At 38.2% G+C, this 17,492-nt stretch overlaps 2 protein-coding genes across 8 annotated transcripts in view; one reads left to right on the top strand and one right to left on the bottom strand.

The window, feature by feature from the left end:
• The window catches only part of UCHL3 (ubiquitin C-terminal hydrolase L3), a 112,217-nt gene that overhangs the window by 65,673 nt on the left and 29,052 nt on the right, over nucleotides 1-17,492 (bottom strand). The window lies entirely within an intron of this gene.
• Nucleotides 201-16,406, top strand: COMMD6 (COMM domain containing 6). Of its 6 annotated transcripts, none has more exons than XM_070578489.1 (4): nucleotides 203-320; nucleotides 410-582; nucleotides 11,397-11,549; nucleotides 14,975-16,406. In XM_070578489.1, exons 3-4 carry the CDS (start codon nucleotides 11,424-11,426, stop codon nucleotides 15,023-15,025), a joined length of 177 nt encoding a protein of 58 aa, XP_070434590.1. In that variant the 5' UTR covers nucleotides 203-320; nucleotides 410-582; nucleotides 11,397-11,423; the 3' UTR covers nucleotides 15,026-16,406. The 6 variants fall into 6 exon arrangements, with proteins under 6 accessions (XP_070434588.1, XP_070434590.1, XP_008520130.1 ...); XM_008521908.2 differs by having other exon boundaries at nucleotides 215-320; nucleotides 410-421; XM_070578487.1 differs by lacking the exon at nucleotides 410-582 and having other exon boundaries at nucleotides 201-320.

Raw genomic sequence — 17,492 nt, 5'->3', positions numbered from 1 at the left:
GGGAGGCGACATCCTAAAGTTAATCGGTCCTCCCCTTCACAAGGTATCTCTCAAATCTTCTGACCTTTTTCCCTACAGTAATTTTGTTGTTGCTGAGTAGCTCCATAAAACTGATGTTTAGTCGAGAATAAGGATGAGTTACAAAAGACGTTTGTTTCCAGCCACCCCCCACGTCCGCTGAGTGCGCCGGGCCGCGAGGGGCGGGAAGAGGAAGCGGAAGTGTTGGTGGCCCCGGAAGCGTCCGCCTGAGTCGGTGATGAGAGCCCTGGACCGTTGCCATGGAGGGGTCTAGAGAGCCTGTGCTGGATGCGAAGGCCGAGGTAAGTCCTGGCCTGGAAGGAGCCAGGACAGCGGGCCCCTAGAGCAAGAAAGATCGCTCCCTAAATTGTGTTTTCTGCTTCCGTTTCAGGTCACCAACCAGGTGAGTGAGTGGCCGCCCCGCCCTGTCCTCAGCCGGCCTCGGCTGGGCAAGGGGAGGATGGCAGCACCTGGCCCACCTCCCGCCTCCGGCAGCCGCGGGACGATGCCGCCGTGAGCCTTCCCCACCTCTCCCCCAAGTCCAAGGCCTGTGTCCGCGAGCCTGTGACTTTCCTCCCGCCACCTTGCATTGCTCCTTCCACTTTGCACCTCAGATGGTAGCCGCTGCCCTTGTAATTTAATCTCCCCCACCCACTCCAGGCCATAGAGTACAGACCAAGTATTGTTCTCTCTTGACTAGGCGTCGTTTATGCGACGCTAGGTACATGGTATTTTAGAATGTGAACTATGTAGAGAAGAAATTAAAGTTTGCAAAGATAGCACCGCAAACATTTTCTTAGTCTTTAAAAAACAGTTATTTTGAAGATGGAGAGTATACCTCTTTAACCTTTCAATGTCTATACTTTTTATGCTGGGATCAAGAATTTGAATTTTTAACTTTATCTTAGGCCTGTATCTTTGTTCCAAGTGTTCCTGCCCTGTTTCAGCTAATATACTGTCTTTAGACAAATAACTTATAACACACTTCCCAGAAGAAGAGTACTAAAACTACAGTATTTTAGGGCAGGAGTTACTCAGGTCTGTACAAAATATAAGAAAGGGCTGTGATAAGAAATAATGAGAGTACAGGGCGGAGAGATGTCCGTTGACTGCTGTCATCTGTCCCCAGCTGATGTTGCTGTTGCTTTTGAGGATTCCTGGGTGGTAGGGGAAATTCAGAGGGATCATAATCAACCCCCTCTCTGGCTTTGCTCAGTTATTGAGTTAGTGCACTTTGATTAATCTCTCATAAATCATCGTATCCATTCACTTACATTGTCATGTTTATTTAAGTTATCCTGAAACTGAATTATGCTAGATTATAGAGTTTTAAAAATTAAATCTTTTTTAGGGAGAGGGGAGCAAATTTATCTTACAGTTCTGAAGGGTGGAAGTCTGAAATTGGTCACGGGATTAAAATCAAGGTGTTGGCAGGACTGTGTTCCTTCTGGAGACTTTGGGCGAGAATCTGCTTCCTTGTGTTTTCCAGCTTGGAGGCTGCCTGCATTCCTTGGCTTGTGGCCTCCACTTCCATCTTCAGAGCACACCATTGCAGCCTCTGTCACCATTTCTCTTTCTGCTGCCATCATCACATTGCCTTCTCTGAGTCTGTCCCTTCTGCCCCTCTCTTATAAGGACTCTTGTAATTATATTGGGCCCACTTGGATAACCCAGAAAAGTCTCCCCACCTTGAGATCCTTAATTTAGTCATATCTGCAAAGTTTGTTTTGTCATGTAAGAGCATATTTACAGGTGTCAGGGATTGGAATGTGGACATTTTTGGAGGCTGTTAACACAGCCCGTCCGTACAGTCATTCACAGGTTATATGATTGTTTACATAGAAAAAGTCAAAATAATTTACAGATTATTAAAATTAATATGAGAATTTAGCAAAGTGATTCAGTTGTTTTCCTATATTCAGACACAGAGAGTTGAAAAGTGCTTTTTTAAAAAAAGTCATTTACAACATTAAGAAATCACGAAGTACCTTGCAATAAATCTAATAAAAAATGTTTTAAACCTTTATGAAGAAAATTATAAAAGTGATAGACTTCCAGTTTCTGATCAGGTGTGTAAGGAGCTTGGAAGTCATCACTCCATCCTGAAAACAAGTAAAAAGCTGAGCAGACTGTAAAATCAACAACTCTTCTTGGATGCCTCAGAGAAGTGAGCCCACAGGGCAAATTGCTGCTCCCAAAATTGCAGAGACAGATGAATACAGAGAATCATAACTTACTGGAACAGAAACCTCTGTGAAAACCAGTGTGGGGGTAGGAAGACCTAAATGGTAATTGACGAATTGCTGGAGGCTCAGTGTGGACAAGTTTGAGTTAAAATCTCAGGCACTCAGTTATTAGGGAGCCCTCAAGCTTTTGAGAGTTTCGCCTCCAGGAACTTCTAAATTGAACATTTTTATTCATAGTTCATGACGTGTTTTCTAATATACTGCTAGACAAAATGATTGTTTATTTTCAGGAGTTTTATAGGGGGAAAAATCCATTGCCCACCTATAAGACTTTTTTTCTTTGTTGTATATGCTTTTTATTTTTTTTTATTTTTTTTATTTATTTATTTTTTTAAGATTTTATTTTTTCCTTTTTCTCCCCAAAGCCCCCCAGTACATAGTTGTATATTTCTCGTTGTGGGTTCTTCTAGTTGTGGTATGTGGGACGCTGCCTCAGCGTGGTCTGACGAGCAGTGCCATGTCCGCGCCCAGGATTCGAACCAATGAAACACTGGGACGCCTGCAGCAGAGCGCGCGAACTTAACCACTCGGCCACGGGGCCAGCCCTGTTGTATATGCTTTTTAAATGTACCAGGTATAGCTATATTAGTTTGAATTTTTTTGGAGCTATATCTTTTTTCTTTAAATATTTCTCACCAGTATATGAATTAGGAAGGTTAATTGGCACCACGCGTCTAGTGAGTGTTCACACCCCCCATACAATCCATCAGCATACTGTTTCCTCTACCTTTAAAAATATACTCTAAATTCACCTCCTGTTTCTGCCACCTCAGTCGAGCTACCATCCTCTCGCCTAGACACTGTAATAGGCTGCCACTTGAGTCCCTTTACTTTCCTTCTTGAACTTAATGCCCTATGCAGCAGTCTGGAGGAGCGCAGTCTGAGTTAGATGAGGTCTTTTCCCTGCTTAAAACCTTTTTAGAGATTCCTGTCACACTAGAAAAAAGTCTTAAACACTTACCTTGGCCTAAGGACCCTTCAAGAATGGAGTCTTCATCTCTTACCACTCTTGCCCTAGCTCATGCCACTCCAGCCGCATGGGCTTACGGTTGTTCCCTGCACACCTTCTGTCCTGAAAGTTCTTTTCTTCAGATATCTATGTGGTTTTTCCTTCACTTTACTCAGGTTTCTTTGTATTCAAAAGCCACCTCCTCAAAAAGGTCTCCCCCGAGGTCTATCTACACAGCCTTCCTGGTCACTCTAGCCCTTTATCCTGCTTTTTTTTCTTTTCTTTTCTTTTTTTTTTTTTAACACTTTTTATAACATTACAACTTCATTATATATTTATTTGTTTATTGTCTGTCTTCTCCACTAGAATGTAAGTTCCTGGGGTCAGGAACTTTGTTTTATTCTTTTTTATATCCCCAATGCCTAGAACATAGCATTATTTAGTAAATACTTCCTGAATATTGGGGCATAGAGACAAAGTACCTTGTCCAAAGCCACTTGGTTAGAAGGTAGCAGAGCTGAGATTCAAATTCAGGTCTGTCTGACTTCAGAATCTGAGCTTGTTAAATTTAACAAATCTTAGTGCTATCCTGTCCAGCAGCACAGATTATTCATTACTTCACATTCTGATATTTATAATCATTGTTCTGAAGTAATTCTTGATTTTCTTTTATAGATGTCTAATTAGAACTCCTTATCATAAATGAATGGTTGTTCATTGTTGCCACATTTGATTCCTTTCCTTCTTTCCAGTTTTATGGAAAAGTCAAAAGAAAGATGTTTTATTGACTTAGAATATCTATTGCCGTTTTCCCTCTTCCCATATGAGAAATAATGACTTAAACTTTTCTACAGTTTATGGAGTAGTTCATAAATGTATGGCTGTTTATGTTCGGTGTATTGTGTTTGGTGCTACAAGTCACATAAATACATATGGACTGCCCTCAAGGAGTTTGCAGTCTGGTGCATGTAGGGGAGGGAGACAAATCCACAAGGACAGCTATGCAAGGCAGAATGCTCTAAGTGCTAGGGCATAAGAAATGACATGAACATTCATAGAAAGGTTGAGTAAACTAGGGAAGGCTTCACAGAACAGGAGGAATTTGAGAGTTTTGAATTTTAAATAGATATTTGAGAGTTGTATTCCAGGAGAAATGAGCAGCATGAGCAAAGGGGTAGAGGCTGAAAGATAATTTAAAGAAGGAGTGCAGTCCAATTTGAGTGTAAGTGTGAAAGCTATTTGGGACTATGCTGTGAGGAGACTTAAGTCCTAGGTGACTGTTTGGTAACTACTTCATGAGGCAGTAGACATTACAGGTTTTTGACCTGCGATACTAGATTGGGTTAACTTGTAAGTAACGTTTTTTTTTTTTTTTTTTTTTTAAAGATTTTATTTTTTCCTTTTTCTCCCCAAAGCCCCCCAGTACATAGTTGTATATTCTTCGTTGTGGGTCCTTCTAGTTGTAGCATGTAGGACGCTGCCTCAGCGTGGTTTGATGAGCAGTGCCATGTCCGTGCCCAGGATTCGAACCAGCGAAACACTGGGCCGCCTGCAGCAGAGCGCACAGACTTAACCACTCAGCCACGGGGCCAGCCCCTGTAAGTAACGTTTTGAGTCTACAGTCTGCATTGAAGCTGAGAAAGACTATAGGCAAGAAACTAGTTAGGAGGCTGCAGTAAAATTTAAAGCAAGATTTTTTTTTTTTTTGGAAGATTAGCTCTGAGCTAACATCTGCCACCAATCCTCTTTTTGCTGAGGAAGACTGGCCCTGAGCTAACATCTGTGCCCATCTTCCTCTACCTTATATGTGTGGGATGCCTGCCACAGCATGGCTTGACAAACGGTGCATAGGTCCACGCTGGGATCCGAACTGGCGAACTCTGGGCCACCAAAGCAGAACATGGGAACCCAATCACTGTGCCACCAGGCCGGCCCCTAAGGCAAGATTTTTAAAAAGCCTCTGGGTAGGTTTGTAACAGCAAGATTGGGAAGAAGGGAATAAATGTCAGTAGCATTGGCTGAAATCTTGAGTACCTAGCAATTCATATATATTTTGAGTATGGGAGAGAGGAAAATCAAAGTGGACTGAAGTTTCAGACCTGAGTGACTTGGTAAATGGGGGTCATCAATAGAAATGAAATGAGGATGAAAAACAGTTTTGAGGGAAGGTAATATATGGTGTTGCAGGACAGTTGCTATAAACTTACTGGTAGTGAATGTATTCAATGGGAAAGCCTTTCTTCTGTATTTTTACTGCAGGCATTAATACTAACAAAATATGAATTTTTTTGGTTATTTATATTTGCTAAAATTTCTGTAAACTAGTATACTTCAGATTATATAGTTATGAGAATACACTTTGTTGTTGTTTGGTGAGGAAGACCTGTGCCAGTCTTCCTCTATTTTGTATGTGGGACACTGCCACAGCATGGTTTGATGAGCAGTGTGTAGGTCCACACCCAGGATCCGAACCTGTGAACCTCAGGCTACAGAAGTGGAGCACATGAACCTAACCACTACGCCACCAGGCTGGCCCATGAGAATACATTTTTGATAAGACATATATCATATTAAGTATATTGACAAAGTTATCTTCAACTAATTGTGTTTGACCTGCTTTAATTTTATCTGATGCTGTATAATAAACCACCCAAAACTTACTGACTTAAAGCAATTATTTAATTCTCTCTCATGATTCTGTGGGTTAAGTGGGCTTATCCCGGTAGTAGTTTGTACTCCTTATCATGTCAGCTGGGGCTTCAGTCATGGAGGAGCCTAATTGGGCTGGAAGTGAAGAGGGCTCACTCACATGGTGATGATTTGGGTGGAGAGCTCAGCTAGCGCTGATAATTGGAGTGACTTGGTTCTCCTTGACGTGGCTGCTGACCTCATGGTGGCTGGGTTCCAAGAGGGAGAGTCCCAAGAGCCAGCATTCCATGAAGAAGGAAGCAGAGGTTTCCAGTTTTCCTAAGGCCTTGGCTCAAAGATTCCAGAATGTTTCTTCTGCCATATTCTAATGGTCAAAGCAACCACAGGGACAGCTCAGATTCATGCAGAGGGAGAATACGCTCCACTTCTTGATGTGTGGAGTGACAGGTACAGACAGGAGGGCTGGCATTACTTGTTGGAAGCTATCTTTGGAGACCAGTTGCCACATACTCCAGAACTTGTAAGCATATTAGTTCAACAAATACTTATTTGAACATTCACTTTGTACCGGATACTGTTCTAGTAGACTCAGTAGTAAACTAGATTGATGATGCCCCTGCTCTCATGGCGTTTGCACTTCCTTGGGGAGACAGGTGATAAATAAGTAAACGTGATAACTTTAGATAATGATAAGTGCTATGAAGAAAATCAAAGTATGGATTGAAGGTGCCATTAAACAAGATGAGGAAGGCTAATGACTTAGCAAACGTTGTGCACTTAGGCTAGAGCTGGTATGAATTCTCAAGTAGAAATTTGCTAATAACTCATGCTGTAATCAGTTTCCACACATATAAAGTACATAGTACAGTGCTGTCCAGTAGAACTTGCTGTGATGGTAGAAACGTTCTGTGTTGGCGCTATCCAGTATAGTAGTACTAGCTACATGTGACTGTTGATAGTATGGCTGGTGCAACTGAGGAATTGACTTCTTAATTTATTTTTAATTAATTTAAATAGTCACATTTGACTAGTGGCTACTGTATTGGACAGCTCAGGTCCAGCATGGAGAAGATACTAAACATTCTTGCCCCATCCTTAACCTGCCTACTTTCTTAACCTAGTAGAACTTAGTTTAATTCTGAATAGTAATCATGTTGCAGCTAGGTATAATGAAAAATGTGTGGATTATGGAGTCAGACAAATTTGGGTTTTGACTACTAACTCTCCTAGTTTTGTATCTTTGGAGGAGTTGTTTAATCAGTCTTTTCCTCATGACACTTTTGAGAGAGATTAATGTGTGCAGAACACTTAACATTCTTTCCATTTGAAAACTGTCATTTAAAAAACAGAGAACATAAAAGGGTGTATTTTGTGATTCTACACATAAAAATTATATACAAAGACTAGATGGGGACACAGGAATATGAAAATAGTTTTTAGGATGCTGGAGTTGTGCATGATTATTTTTCTAATTTTCTCCCATGTTGTGTGTTGAAAAGTAAAAATTAAATTTAAACTGAAATGGTCTTTCTTTTTCTTTATAGACAGTTTTTATGGTACAAATAACTTTAGCTACCCTATCAACTAATGTTTAATGTGACTACAGCTAATTATTTTGTTTACCTTTTTATCTATATTTGCTTTCTGATTATTTTCCTTTGTATTCATTTTACTTCTGGTAGTTTTTATATTTTTTTCATTATTAGCTTTTTTTCTTTGCATGTTTTCCTTTTTAAATAATTTTCTTCATTCTGTAAGAATGTTGAGGCTACATTACTTCATTCTCAGTATTTTTCCAGAGTGATGAGTATGTACTGTTCTGATTTTTTTTGCTTTTTCTTTTTTTATTCTTTTCTTTTAAAAATCTCCTATGCAGTTAATTCCTATTTAAGACTAAACCACACTTATTAGAAGGTTTGCTTTTAATTTGCATTTAAATGTTCCATTTAGAATTTGGGAAATTGTCATCTCATAAACCTAATCCCAGCTCTCTTTTACCCATGAAAACTAACTTTGCACAATAAATGTCTTTATTGCCGCTCTCTCTATTACCTCACCTGTCAGTTTCACCATTGTAATGGTCAGTGAATTCCAACATTGTGTTCCTTAATTGCTTTTCTGCTTGAAATATTCTAGATAATCCAGAGTTTTATTTCAGACTTTGAGTCTTATAAGCAATGTTTATTCTTTCATTTTACTATGGACAGTAAAAATGGACCTTCTTGCATCAAGGAGTTGTACAGGCTGAATAAGAAGTGTCCAGTTAAATTTTTGGGTATCACCATTGAACTGATATAAAAATTATGTCTCTAATCGTAAACTTACTTGAATTCTGTTCTTGGATTTTTAGCCACTTATTGAACATTGCTATTTAGATATTCCTATTCTTTACCACTGCTTGATAATATCTTCGGACTTTTAAATATACAAAGTCTTGAGTGATACGTGATAACCAGCATTCTCCCAGTCAGCAGGGCTCAAGTTTTTATAGTTGTCTTTGATACCTCCCGCGACTGTGCGCCTCCTCTAGACCTAGCGATTCATTCTTTATAGGATCAGCTGATTCCTAATTGTCACCATCTGAGTTCAGGCACTTACCTGGCTCCTACCTGCATGATTGTCTTCTGCTGCCATCACATGAATTTTTTTTTTTTTGCTGGAAAGGATTCGCCCTGAGCTAACATCTGTTGCCACTCCTTCCCTCGCCTTTTTTTCTCCCCAAAGCCCCAAGCATGGTTGTATATCCTAGTAGTAAGTCCTAGTTCTTCTACGTGAGCCACTGCCACACCATGGTAACTGATAGGTGGCTGGTGTGATACTGGGAAGTGAACCCCGGCCGCCAAAGTGGAGAGTGCAGAACTGGAACCACTAGGCCATCGGGGCTGGCTCCAGATGAATATTTTTTAATCACTACTTTCATATCATTCTCTGTACTGAAAAACTTTCATCGAGTACCTGTTGCCTACAGGAAAAGTTTAAGTGACTTACATGGTATGTTTTCCATAGTAAGATAAAGTATATGAGAATACTTTGAAAACATACAATTTGCAAAGAATTATTGTGCTCTTCGTCACTTTTGTCAGCTTTATTTTCCATAAGCCTTCCAAGAGCCTTCTACTTTAAGACAGATAAATGGTCTACCCCTTAACCAGATATAAACTATTTTCATCTCTAGTTGGTTCAGCTTGATGTTTGTTAAGCATTTATTCTTTGCCAGGTGTGTATTTATGAAATCTATAAATAAGACACATTTTCCTCTCAATTTCAGTTGTGTTTATTCTTCAAAACTGAACTTAAAGTTATTCTCTAAATCTTTCCCTTAATCACCCTAGCCTACAATAATTTTTTCCTTGTTTCAGCCAGAAATGTGAAACTCACTCACTTATATCCTCCCCCCCACTGTGTGCAAAATAACATGTATACAAAGAAGTGCAGAACATATGGACAGTTTAATGAATTATTTTTTTTCCAGTTTTATTGAGATGTACTTGACATACAGCTCTGTATAACTTTAAGGTGTACTGCATAATGACTTCACATACATATATTGCAAAATGATTACCACAATAAATTTAGTTAACCTCCATCTCATATGGTTACAAAAAAATGAATAATTTAAAAGGGAACACATCTGTGTAACCACAATCAAAACTCAACAAATGGAGCATTACCAGTACCCCAGAAGCCCACCACATACCCTTCCACCATCAAACCACTCCACTCCTCCTTGAGGTAATGATTATCCTTCTGTGATAATCATATTCCTTCGTCTCTGTAGTTTTGCCATCTGTATATGCATCCCTAAACAATAGTGTATTTCCTGTTTCTCTCATTTAAGTGAATGAAATCATACAACTTTTGACATTTCTGTCAACATTTTTGGTGTTGTGTAGCTGAAGTTCATTAATTTTCATTGCTGTACAGCATTTCATTTATTCATTTTATTACTATCCCTAATAGTTTAGCGGTATTACAAATATAGCTACTAGGAACAATCTTGTATATGTATCCTGTGTGTATACACAAGGTTTTCTAAGTTATATCCCTAGTAATTGAATCACTGGATCACAGGATATGCGCAACTTCAGTTTTACTAGGTAAAACCAGTTTTCCAAAAGATTGGCCCAATTTAGACTTCCATCAACAGCATGTAACATAGCCTTCCTTGCCAACACTCAGAATTGTCGGACTTAAAATTTTGTCATTTTGGTAGGTGTGTAGTAGTATCTCATTGTGGTTTAAGTTTGTATTTACCCATTTCCTTTTCATATGTTTACTAGCCATTTGTAGTTCTTTTGTTAGCTACTATCCTTTATTTTTGTATGGGAAACTTTTACTTAAAATTTATCTATACAATCTTTTTACTTATTAAAGATACTAACCTTTTATCAGCACCATCCTGGCCTTAATGCTGTACCTGACTGGTCCAAAGCCAGTCTGAGACAGGAGGAAATTTTGGTGCTCACACTGATCCCATCTTTTATAAAAAGAAATTTATTAACAAACAAAGCCTTTTGCCCAATCAGTGTTAATTTGGTAGCAAAAGGTATCAGTCAATAGACGGGTATTTTGTGAGTGGCTGCTATGTACTATGTGCCTGCCTAAGCTTTGGAAACAAGACATAAAATTCCTCCACTCGTGGTCTTATGTTTTAGAGACAGTATTAGCAGCTGCATTATCCAATCCTGTTTTATGCTATGGCAACACTGAACAATCATTGACAGTAATTAGCTGAAAAGTCCTGAGGCAGCCGGTAGTCAATAAGGATGTAATCTTTGGAATCAAACAGACTTCAGTTTCAATACTGATTCCAGAAATGTGTGCCCTTGCGCATATTATCTAAGCTCTCTGAAATTCAGTTTTGTCATCTGCAAAATGGAAATAATAGCCTGTAATGTGATGATGATTCAGTCAGGCATTTAATACATGTAAACTGCAGAGCACATGACCTGGCAGGTGTCTGTCATCAACAGTGATGAAATGTAAAACCACCCAATCACCCAGTCGTCATGCTAGTGTCAGATTTCAGGTCGAGGACTGTGGTGAGGAAAGAACTGGAGTGGTTCCCGTGTGTGCCTCCATCAAGTGTGAAGATGGTATATAACTCATCTTCCATTTTAGGACTTTTGGGTTGTGGAATGGGGGAAGGCATGTATGGAACAGGAAAGTGAGGTAAGAGATGGTCCAAAGCACTTGGAGTCCCCCTAAGTGCAGGAGCCAAATGCAAGGAGAACCAGGCCTGCTGCATCTTCCTTCTTGCTTCCATTACACATCCGGTGGAGATTTTTGTTTTTACTTTTTTACTTTTGTAATTATGGACCATGTTGTTTTCCAGCTCTGTTTATATCCCATATTGCCTCTCTCCATTTTCATTTGATGATTGCTCCCCTAGCAATAATAAAATGAAGATATTTTCTTTTACTCTGACCAGTGTTGAAACTAAAAGTTGAATGTGAGAGCAGTAAAATTGAATAAATATCTGCATTCAAGGCAATGTTATTGCTGAAGTATTGTTTTGTCCTGTTTCATTACAGCTTATAGATTTTCAGTGGAAACTGGGTATGGCTGTGAGCTCGGACAGTTGCAGATCACTTAAGTATCCTTATGTTGCAGTGATGCTAAAAGTGGCAGATCATTCAGGCCAAGTAAAGAACAAGTCCTTTGAAATGACAATTCCACAGTTTCAGGTTTGTGATTTAACTCATTCAATTTTAGTTCATTGTTCTGTAATTGCTGCTTAAAAAGATGTATAAAATCTTTCTTAAGAGAAAATTTTAATTGCTTTTATTTACAATTGTTTCGATGTACTTTACATTTATTAGTACACACAAAAGATCTGAATTTGGTTTTTTTTAGGAATTTGATAAATTATTTTCAGTATTTTATGCTGAATTTGTGTCCTCTGACATTAGATCACTTTCACAGTATTCCTCTCTGAGTATATTTAGGAAATTTTCATCTTCTTTGGAAGGATATTTCCTTTGCATTTAACTCTCTTATTCCTATTCTTTTTAGGCTTAATATTCAAGAATGATAAGCTAAATGAATGTTACCTTTGAACAGTGTTATTTTCTGACTAACAACGTTCACAAAATGCAGATCAGAGCACCAGCACTTGATGACTAGTTTCATCAGCTAGAGATTTGAGTAACTCAGTAGACTGGAGTCATGTTACCCATATTATCATTCCACCTCTTTTCCAAGGAAAAAAAAGGGGGGGTGGGCAGGAAATCAGGTTTTCTTTTAAATGTACATAAAGGGAAGTATTTTGTCACTAATTCAACTGGCCTTAGAGTTTTGTTTTTATTTGTTTTGATCCCTTTGGTGAGTGAGTAGATAAGAATCCCCACAGCAGTTCATACTCTAAGAAAAGTCATGTGGCCCTACAACTAGAATATGCAGCTATGTACTGGGGGACTTTGGGGAGAAGAAGAAGAAGAAGGGGAAAAAAAGGAAGATTGGTAACAGATGTTAGCTCAGGTGCCAATCTTAAAAAAAAATGAAAAGAAAAGTCAAGTACTCTAAGAAAAGCAACCATAGTAAATGAAATGGAAAACTCACTAAAAATATATGGCTCCTAGGTTTCCTTTTTAAGAAAAGCCTCTCATATGCCACTTAGGATGTTTTTGATTTCTTTTACAAACTATATTTCCCCCCTCAAGTTTTACTGAGATATAATTGACAAATAAAAGTTGTATATATTTAAGGTGTACAATGTGATGTTTGGTGTATGTATACATTGTGAAATGATTATTACAATCAAGCTAATTAACATATCTATCATCTCACATAGTCACCTTTGTGTGTGTGTGTGTGTGTGGTGAGAACACTTGAGATCTACTCTCTAGCAAATTTCAAGTATACAATGCCTTATTATTAACTGTAGTCACCGTGTCATATGTTAGGTCTCTGGAACTTACTCACCTTATAACTAAAAGTTTGTACCTTTTGACCTGCTTCTCCTCCTTTCCCCCAGCTCCCAGCCCTGGTAACCACTGTCTACTCTCTGTTGCGATGAGTTGCACTTTCTTAGATTCTACATAAGTGAGATCATACAGTATTTGTCTTTCTGTGTCTGGTCTATTTCACTTAGCATAATGTCCTCCAGGTTCATCCATATTGTCAAAAATAGCAGGACTTCCTTCTTTTTTAAGGGTGAATAGTATTTTATTGTGTCTATATATATACACCACATTTTCTTTATCCATTTGGCTGTCGACAGACACTTAGGTTGTTTCCATACCTCGGCTACTGTGAGTAACGCTTCATTGAACATGGGAGTGCATATGTCTCTTTGAGAAAGTGATTTTATTTCCTTTGGACATATATCCAGAAGTGGGATTGCTGGATTATATTGTAGTTCTATTTTACAAATTACATTTTAAGGATTTTCTTTCCCTTTGACTTCTTTTGTTTAAAACAGGGATCTTTGCTTTAGAGCAAAAAATAACGGTAACAGATTCAACATTGTTAATGCTAATTAGTGTCTTGGAAGGAATTACGACTTAGTTAAAAGGAACTAAATGTAGTATATTGTGATATTAGTAGCCCTCAACTGAGTATAAGGACCAAATCCATTTCAAAAGAGAATATAGGTTTCAATCCTTTTTGTAATTCACAATCCTGGTCTAATTCTTATTTTTCTCTGAAGCATCTGTGCTCTCTGATTCCACCTCTGAAAATTTCTTTTTCTCATAGGAAAAAAAACACAAATGGGGCAACCCTTTTAGTTTTTACATGGCTTAAAGCTAACCAGGCAAACAGAGCCTGTGGGTCACATTATAGAACTGAGAGCTAAAAATTTCAATATTACAATTTTGACCATCAGTGTATATATGTATATTGTTTTTGGGGGGTGGAGGGGTGAGGAATATTGGCGTTAAGCCAACAGCTGTTGCCAGTCTTCCTCTATTTTTTGCTTGAGGAGGATTGTCGCTGAGTAACATCTGTGCCAGTCTTCCTCTATTTTGTATGTGGAATGCTGCCACGGCACAGCTCGATGAGTGGTGTGTAGATCCACTACAGGATCCAAACCTGTGAACTCCAGGCTGCTGAAGCGGACACGTGAACCTAACCACTGCGCCACTGGCCGGCTCCCATCAGTATATATTTTTAAAGAAATAGTTACATTCTGCTTCATTCCATATCAAATTTACATATAAATTAAAATACAGGTACTCTTAAACCGCAAAATAGAGAATTAAGTCCAATTAACAAGGAAAATACAAAAGATGTAAATCTTAGAGGGTATCCTAATTGCTGAGGTTAAGTTTCAAATTTGCTTCCTAGCTTCCTTCCTAGCAGGTAGAGGAGAAGAAAGGAAAACAGAATTTGTTTGATCTCTCTCTTATGTGAGACTTAAAAAAAGAAGATGATTTCTCCAGGAGAACCACCATACCGTCTCAATTTTAAAGGAAAAGGCTTCTACCATATAAGCTCTTGTCAGTGTTGGATCCCTCTTATTAACTGAACCCATATCTTAAACAAGATGGTCCCCATCACCCTGAAATGCAGTCTTTCACTAGACTAAAAGTCATTCGAAGTCTGGGAACCAACCTATTATTATTTTTTTTAATCTTGATTGTCTAGGACAGTTCTGGGTCTTTAATAAATCATTCTGGTGTGATCTCAAAAGAACTTTCTCATGTGCTTTTAAAAAGTTTAGTCATGAGCTAATTATTCAATTCTACAATAGTATTTTTGCTTGCAGTACCAAATTGCACCGGTTTGTTTCCTGTGGTAACTTTCCAATAATAATCGTTGAGGATGTAACATTAAAATGCAAACTTACGGGACCAGTCCTGTGGCCGAGTGGTTAAGTTTGCGCGCTCCACTTCGGCGGCCCAGGATTTCGCCGGTTCGGATCCGGGGCGCGGACATGGCACCAGTCATCAGGCCACGCTGAGGCAGTGTCCCACATGGCATAACTAGAAGGACCCACAGCTAAAATACACAACTATATACTGGGGGAATTTGGGGAGAAAAAGCAGGAAAAAAAAAAGCAAACATAATACATATGTTATATAGCCTCTGGTGGTTAGATATAATTAAAAGAATTATTTAAATATCCTCTAAAAGCAGAATTAATGTTATTTTTCCCCTTTCTCTCCAGAATTTCTACAGACAGTTCAAGGAAATTGCTGCAATTATTGAAACTGTGTGAAAACTGATTACTTCATTGATGAATTGCTATCATCATTCTAAGATCGTGGACTTCACTTTCTGCAACAGAACTGCATAAGGATCAAATGATATTTATTGAATGAAAATTGCACTCTTGTTTTTCCATTTTTTAAATAATTAAAAATCAAACAGGAACGAGATAGTGGTGATGGATGCACAACTTGTGAATGTACCAAAAGCCACTGAATTGGACACTTTCTGTGGTATGTGAATTATATTTCACTAAAAAAAAAATCAGACAAATAGTCGAGTAATATTGAAGACAACACAAGTTTGTGTATTAGAACAATAGTTTTAAAACTTACTGGTAATGGTACCCCCTTTATAAATAAAATCTTATATGGAGTCCTCTAATAAAATATATGTAAATGGAAAAAGTAGTATTTGATTAGGATAACATTAAAAATTCAATTTTATAACATTCACTTTTTATAAAAGCAATCACTGAGAAGAGTGGGCTCAGACATTTGGAACCAGGTTAGGATTGACCATTGCTCCCTTATTTTAGCCAAGCAGTCAGTTGTTTCTGTTATTAATATTTGTAGAAAGTTCAAATACATGCACAGAGATAGAAAAAGAAGTTTTGACTTGAGTTCTATATAGAACTGAGTTAACCTGGTAGCACAAGTTATTGTGTTAGATGATCTCCATTGAATTTAAATTTATAAACCAGTTGTTAAAGTATCTTATAAAGCCACAGCAATCAATACTGTATGACATTGCTTAGAAATAAATAAATAGATCACTGGAGTAGACTAGGTGGCCTAGAAATAGATCAAGACATCTGGGACAAGGATGGTATTTCAGTTGGGTGGGAAAACATGGTTTATTTAATAAATGATACTAGCAGTCACAACATAGACAAAAGTAAATTGCAGGTGGATTAATGACTTAAAGATAAAAGGTGAAACTTAAATGGTTTACAAAATATTTATATTAACTAAGGCTTCAGAAGACATCAACTCCACAGCCATAATATAAAAAGTATATTTGAAATATAAGAATTAAAAATATGTGGAAAAAAATGAGCCATAAACAAAGACAAAAGACAAATGTTAGCTGATGTATACATTAATTCTTGGTCTGGAAAACAAATTGCTTTAAATATTTCAAGTAGGAAGAGATTTTCTACAAGAAATGAGATGCTCACTGTAAACTGTCAGAAAGATGGAGGGAACAAGTCAGGAGAAATCATTGGTGGATTTTAGAAAATCCAGTAAAGCAGGGATTTCAGAGAAAACCACTGCCAGTAATCTCTGCACAATGCAGGATATCACCTGGAAGTCGCTGTACATGCCACTTCTGCCATCCGTCAACATGTGTAATGAAATAAAGGCTGCTTGCTTTCTTCACCCTTTTAATTTCACAATGAGAGTGCCTATCTTTGGGGGAGGTTAAACCAGGACTCTGTTGAGACCGGACTCTGGTCAATTGATTTTCTAGTCTTTTAGCACCTGTAGAGGGGAGGTTTAGAAGAGCAAGAATGGTGCCGAGTATTCTGACTCTGCTGACAGAAATAGGAGTTATGAATGGTCTGTTTGCAAAGTGATCACACACACAACACACACACACACACACACACACACACACACACACACACACATATCATATAGAAAGTTCACAGTCCAGAAATCTCAGTGCAGAAATACATCCTTTGGAATAAAGTCACCAACATGTAAAGATATTTGGCAAAATAGGCTAAATGCCTATCCATTTCCTCTGGGCACACACGAAGATTGCATTTCCCAGCCTCCCTTGTAGTTAGGTTGGGATCTCATGATTGGGTTGTAGCCAGTGGAAACTGGGCAGAAGTGTCCACACCCAGTCTTTGTCATAAATCTTTCCTTGTCATCTTCCAAGCCCTTTCCCATCCTTGCTGCTGGAAATGAAGGACTGAGCGAAATCCTAAGATGGATCCCTGAATCACTAAGGGAGGCAAACCTCACAATAACAGCCTGACTCGTATGGGACAGTGGTGTGAGCTAGAAAGAAACTTCTGTGATAAGCTGGTGAAATTTTGGAGTGTTTGTTAAAACAGCAAGTGAGCATAAACTTGACTAACTCAAGATATATGCATGAAGATTTTTATCATAGCATTTCCAGTGGCAAAAAGCAAAATGAAACAATCCCTGTCAATAAAGAAATGGTTGAATAAATTTAGCTTATCTATGCTATAGTATATCATACACCTGCTAGGATTTGCCTTTGAGATATCAGTACATATTGTCATGTTTTACAAAACAGTGTAAAAATGCGTTCATATATATTGGAATACTTAATGGAAAATTAGGAAAGGTATAGAAGGGTGCCTAGCAGGTTGTAAGTATTGGTGGAGAGGGTATCTGGTGAGGGAGAGGAAAAGCAATACAAATATTTTTTTTTGTTTAAGTCTACGATGCATTATAAAAATGTTTCATGGTTTTAAAAAATACTTGGAAATACATGAT

This window comes from Equus przewalskii, chromosome 16 (assembly GCF_037783145.1).
Source record: "Equus przewalskii isolate Varuska chromosome 16, EquPr2, whole genome shotgun sequence".
Lineage (NCBI taxonomy): Eukaryota > Metazoa > Chordata > Mammalia > Perissodactyla > Equidae > Equus > Equus przewalskii.
The sequence above is the reverse complement of the archived record's forward strand: the minus strand, read 5'-3'. Positions and strand labels throughout refer to the sequence as shown.

Bases quoted from the DNA above. Each gene is read 5' to 3' on its own strand.
- COMMD6 (XM_070578484.1), top strand. From the start codon at position 6,230: ATGGTCAAAGCAACCACAGGGACAGCTCAGATTCATGCAGAGGGAGAA. The intron at 6,383-11,396 runs GTAAGCATATTA...GTTTCATTACAG, and splicing joins TGCCACATACTCCAGAACTT to CTTATAGATTTTCAGTGGAA. The intron at 11,550-14,974 runs GTTTGTGATTTA...CTTTCTCTCCAG, and splicing joins TGACAATTCCACAGTTTCAG to AATTTCTACAGACAGTTCAA.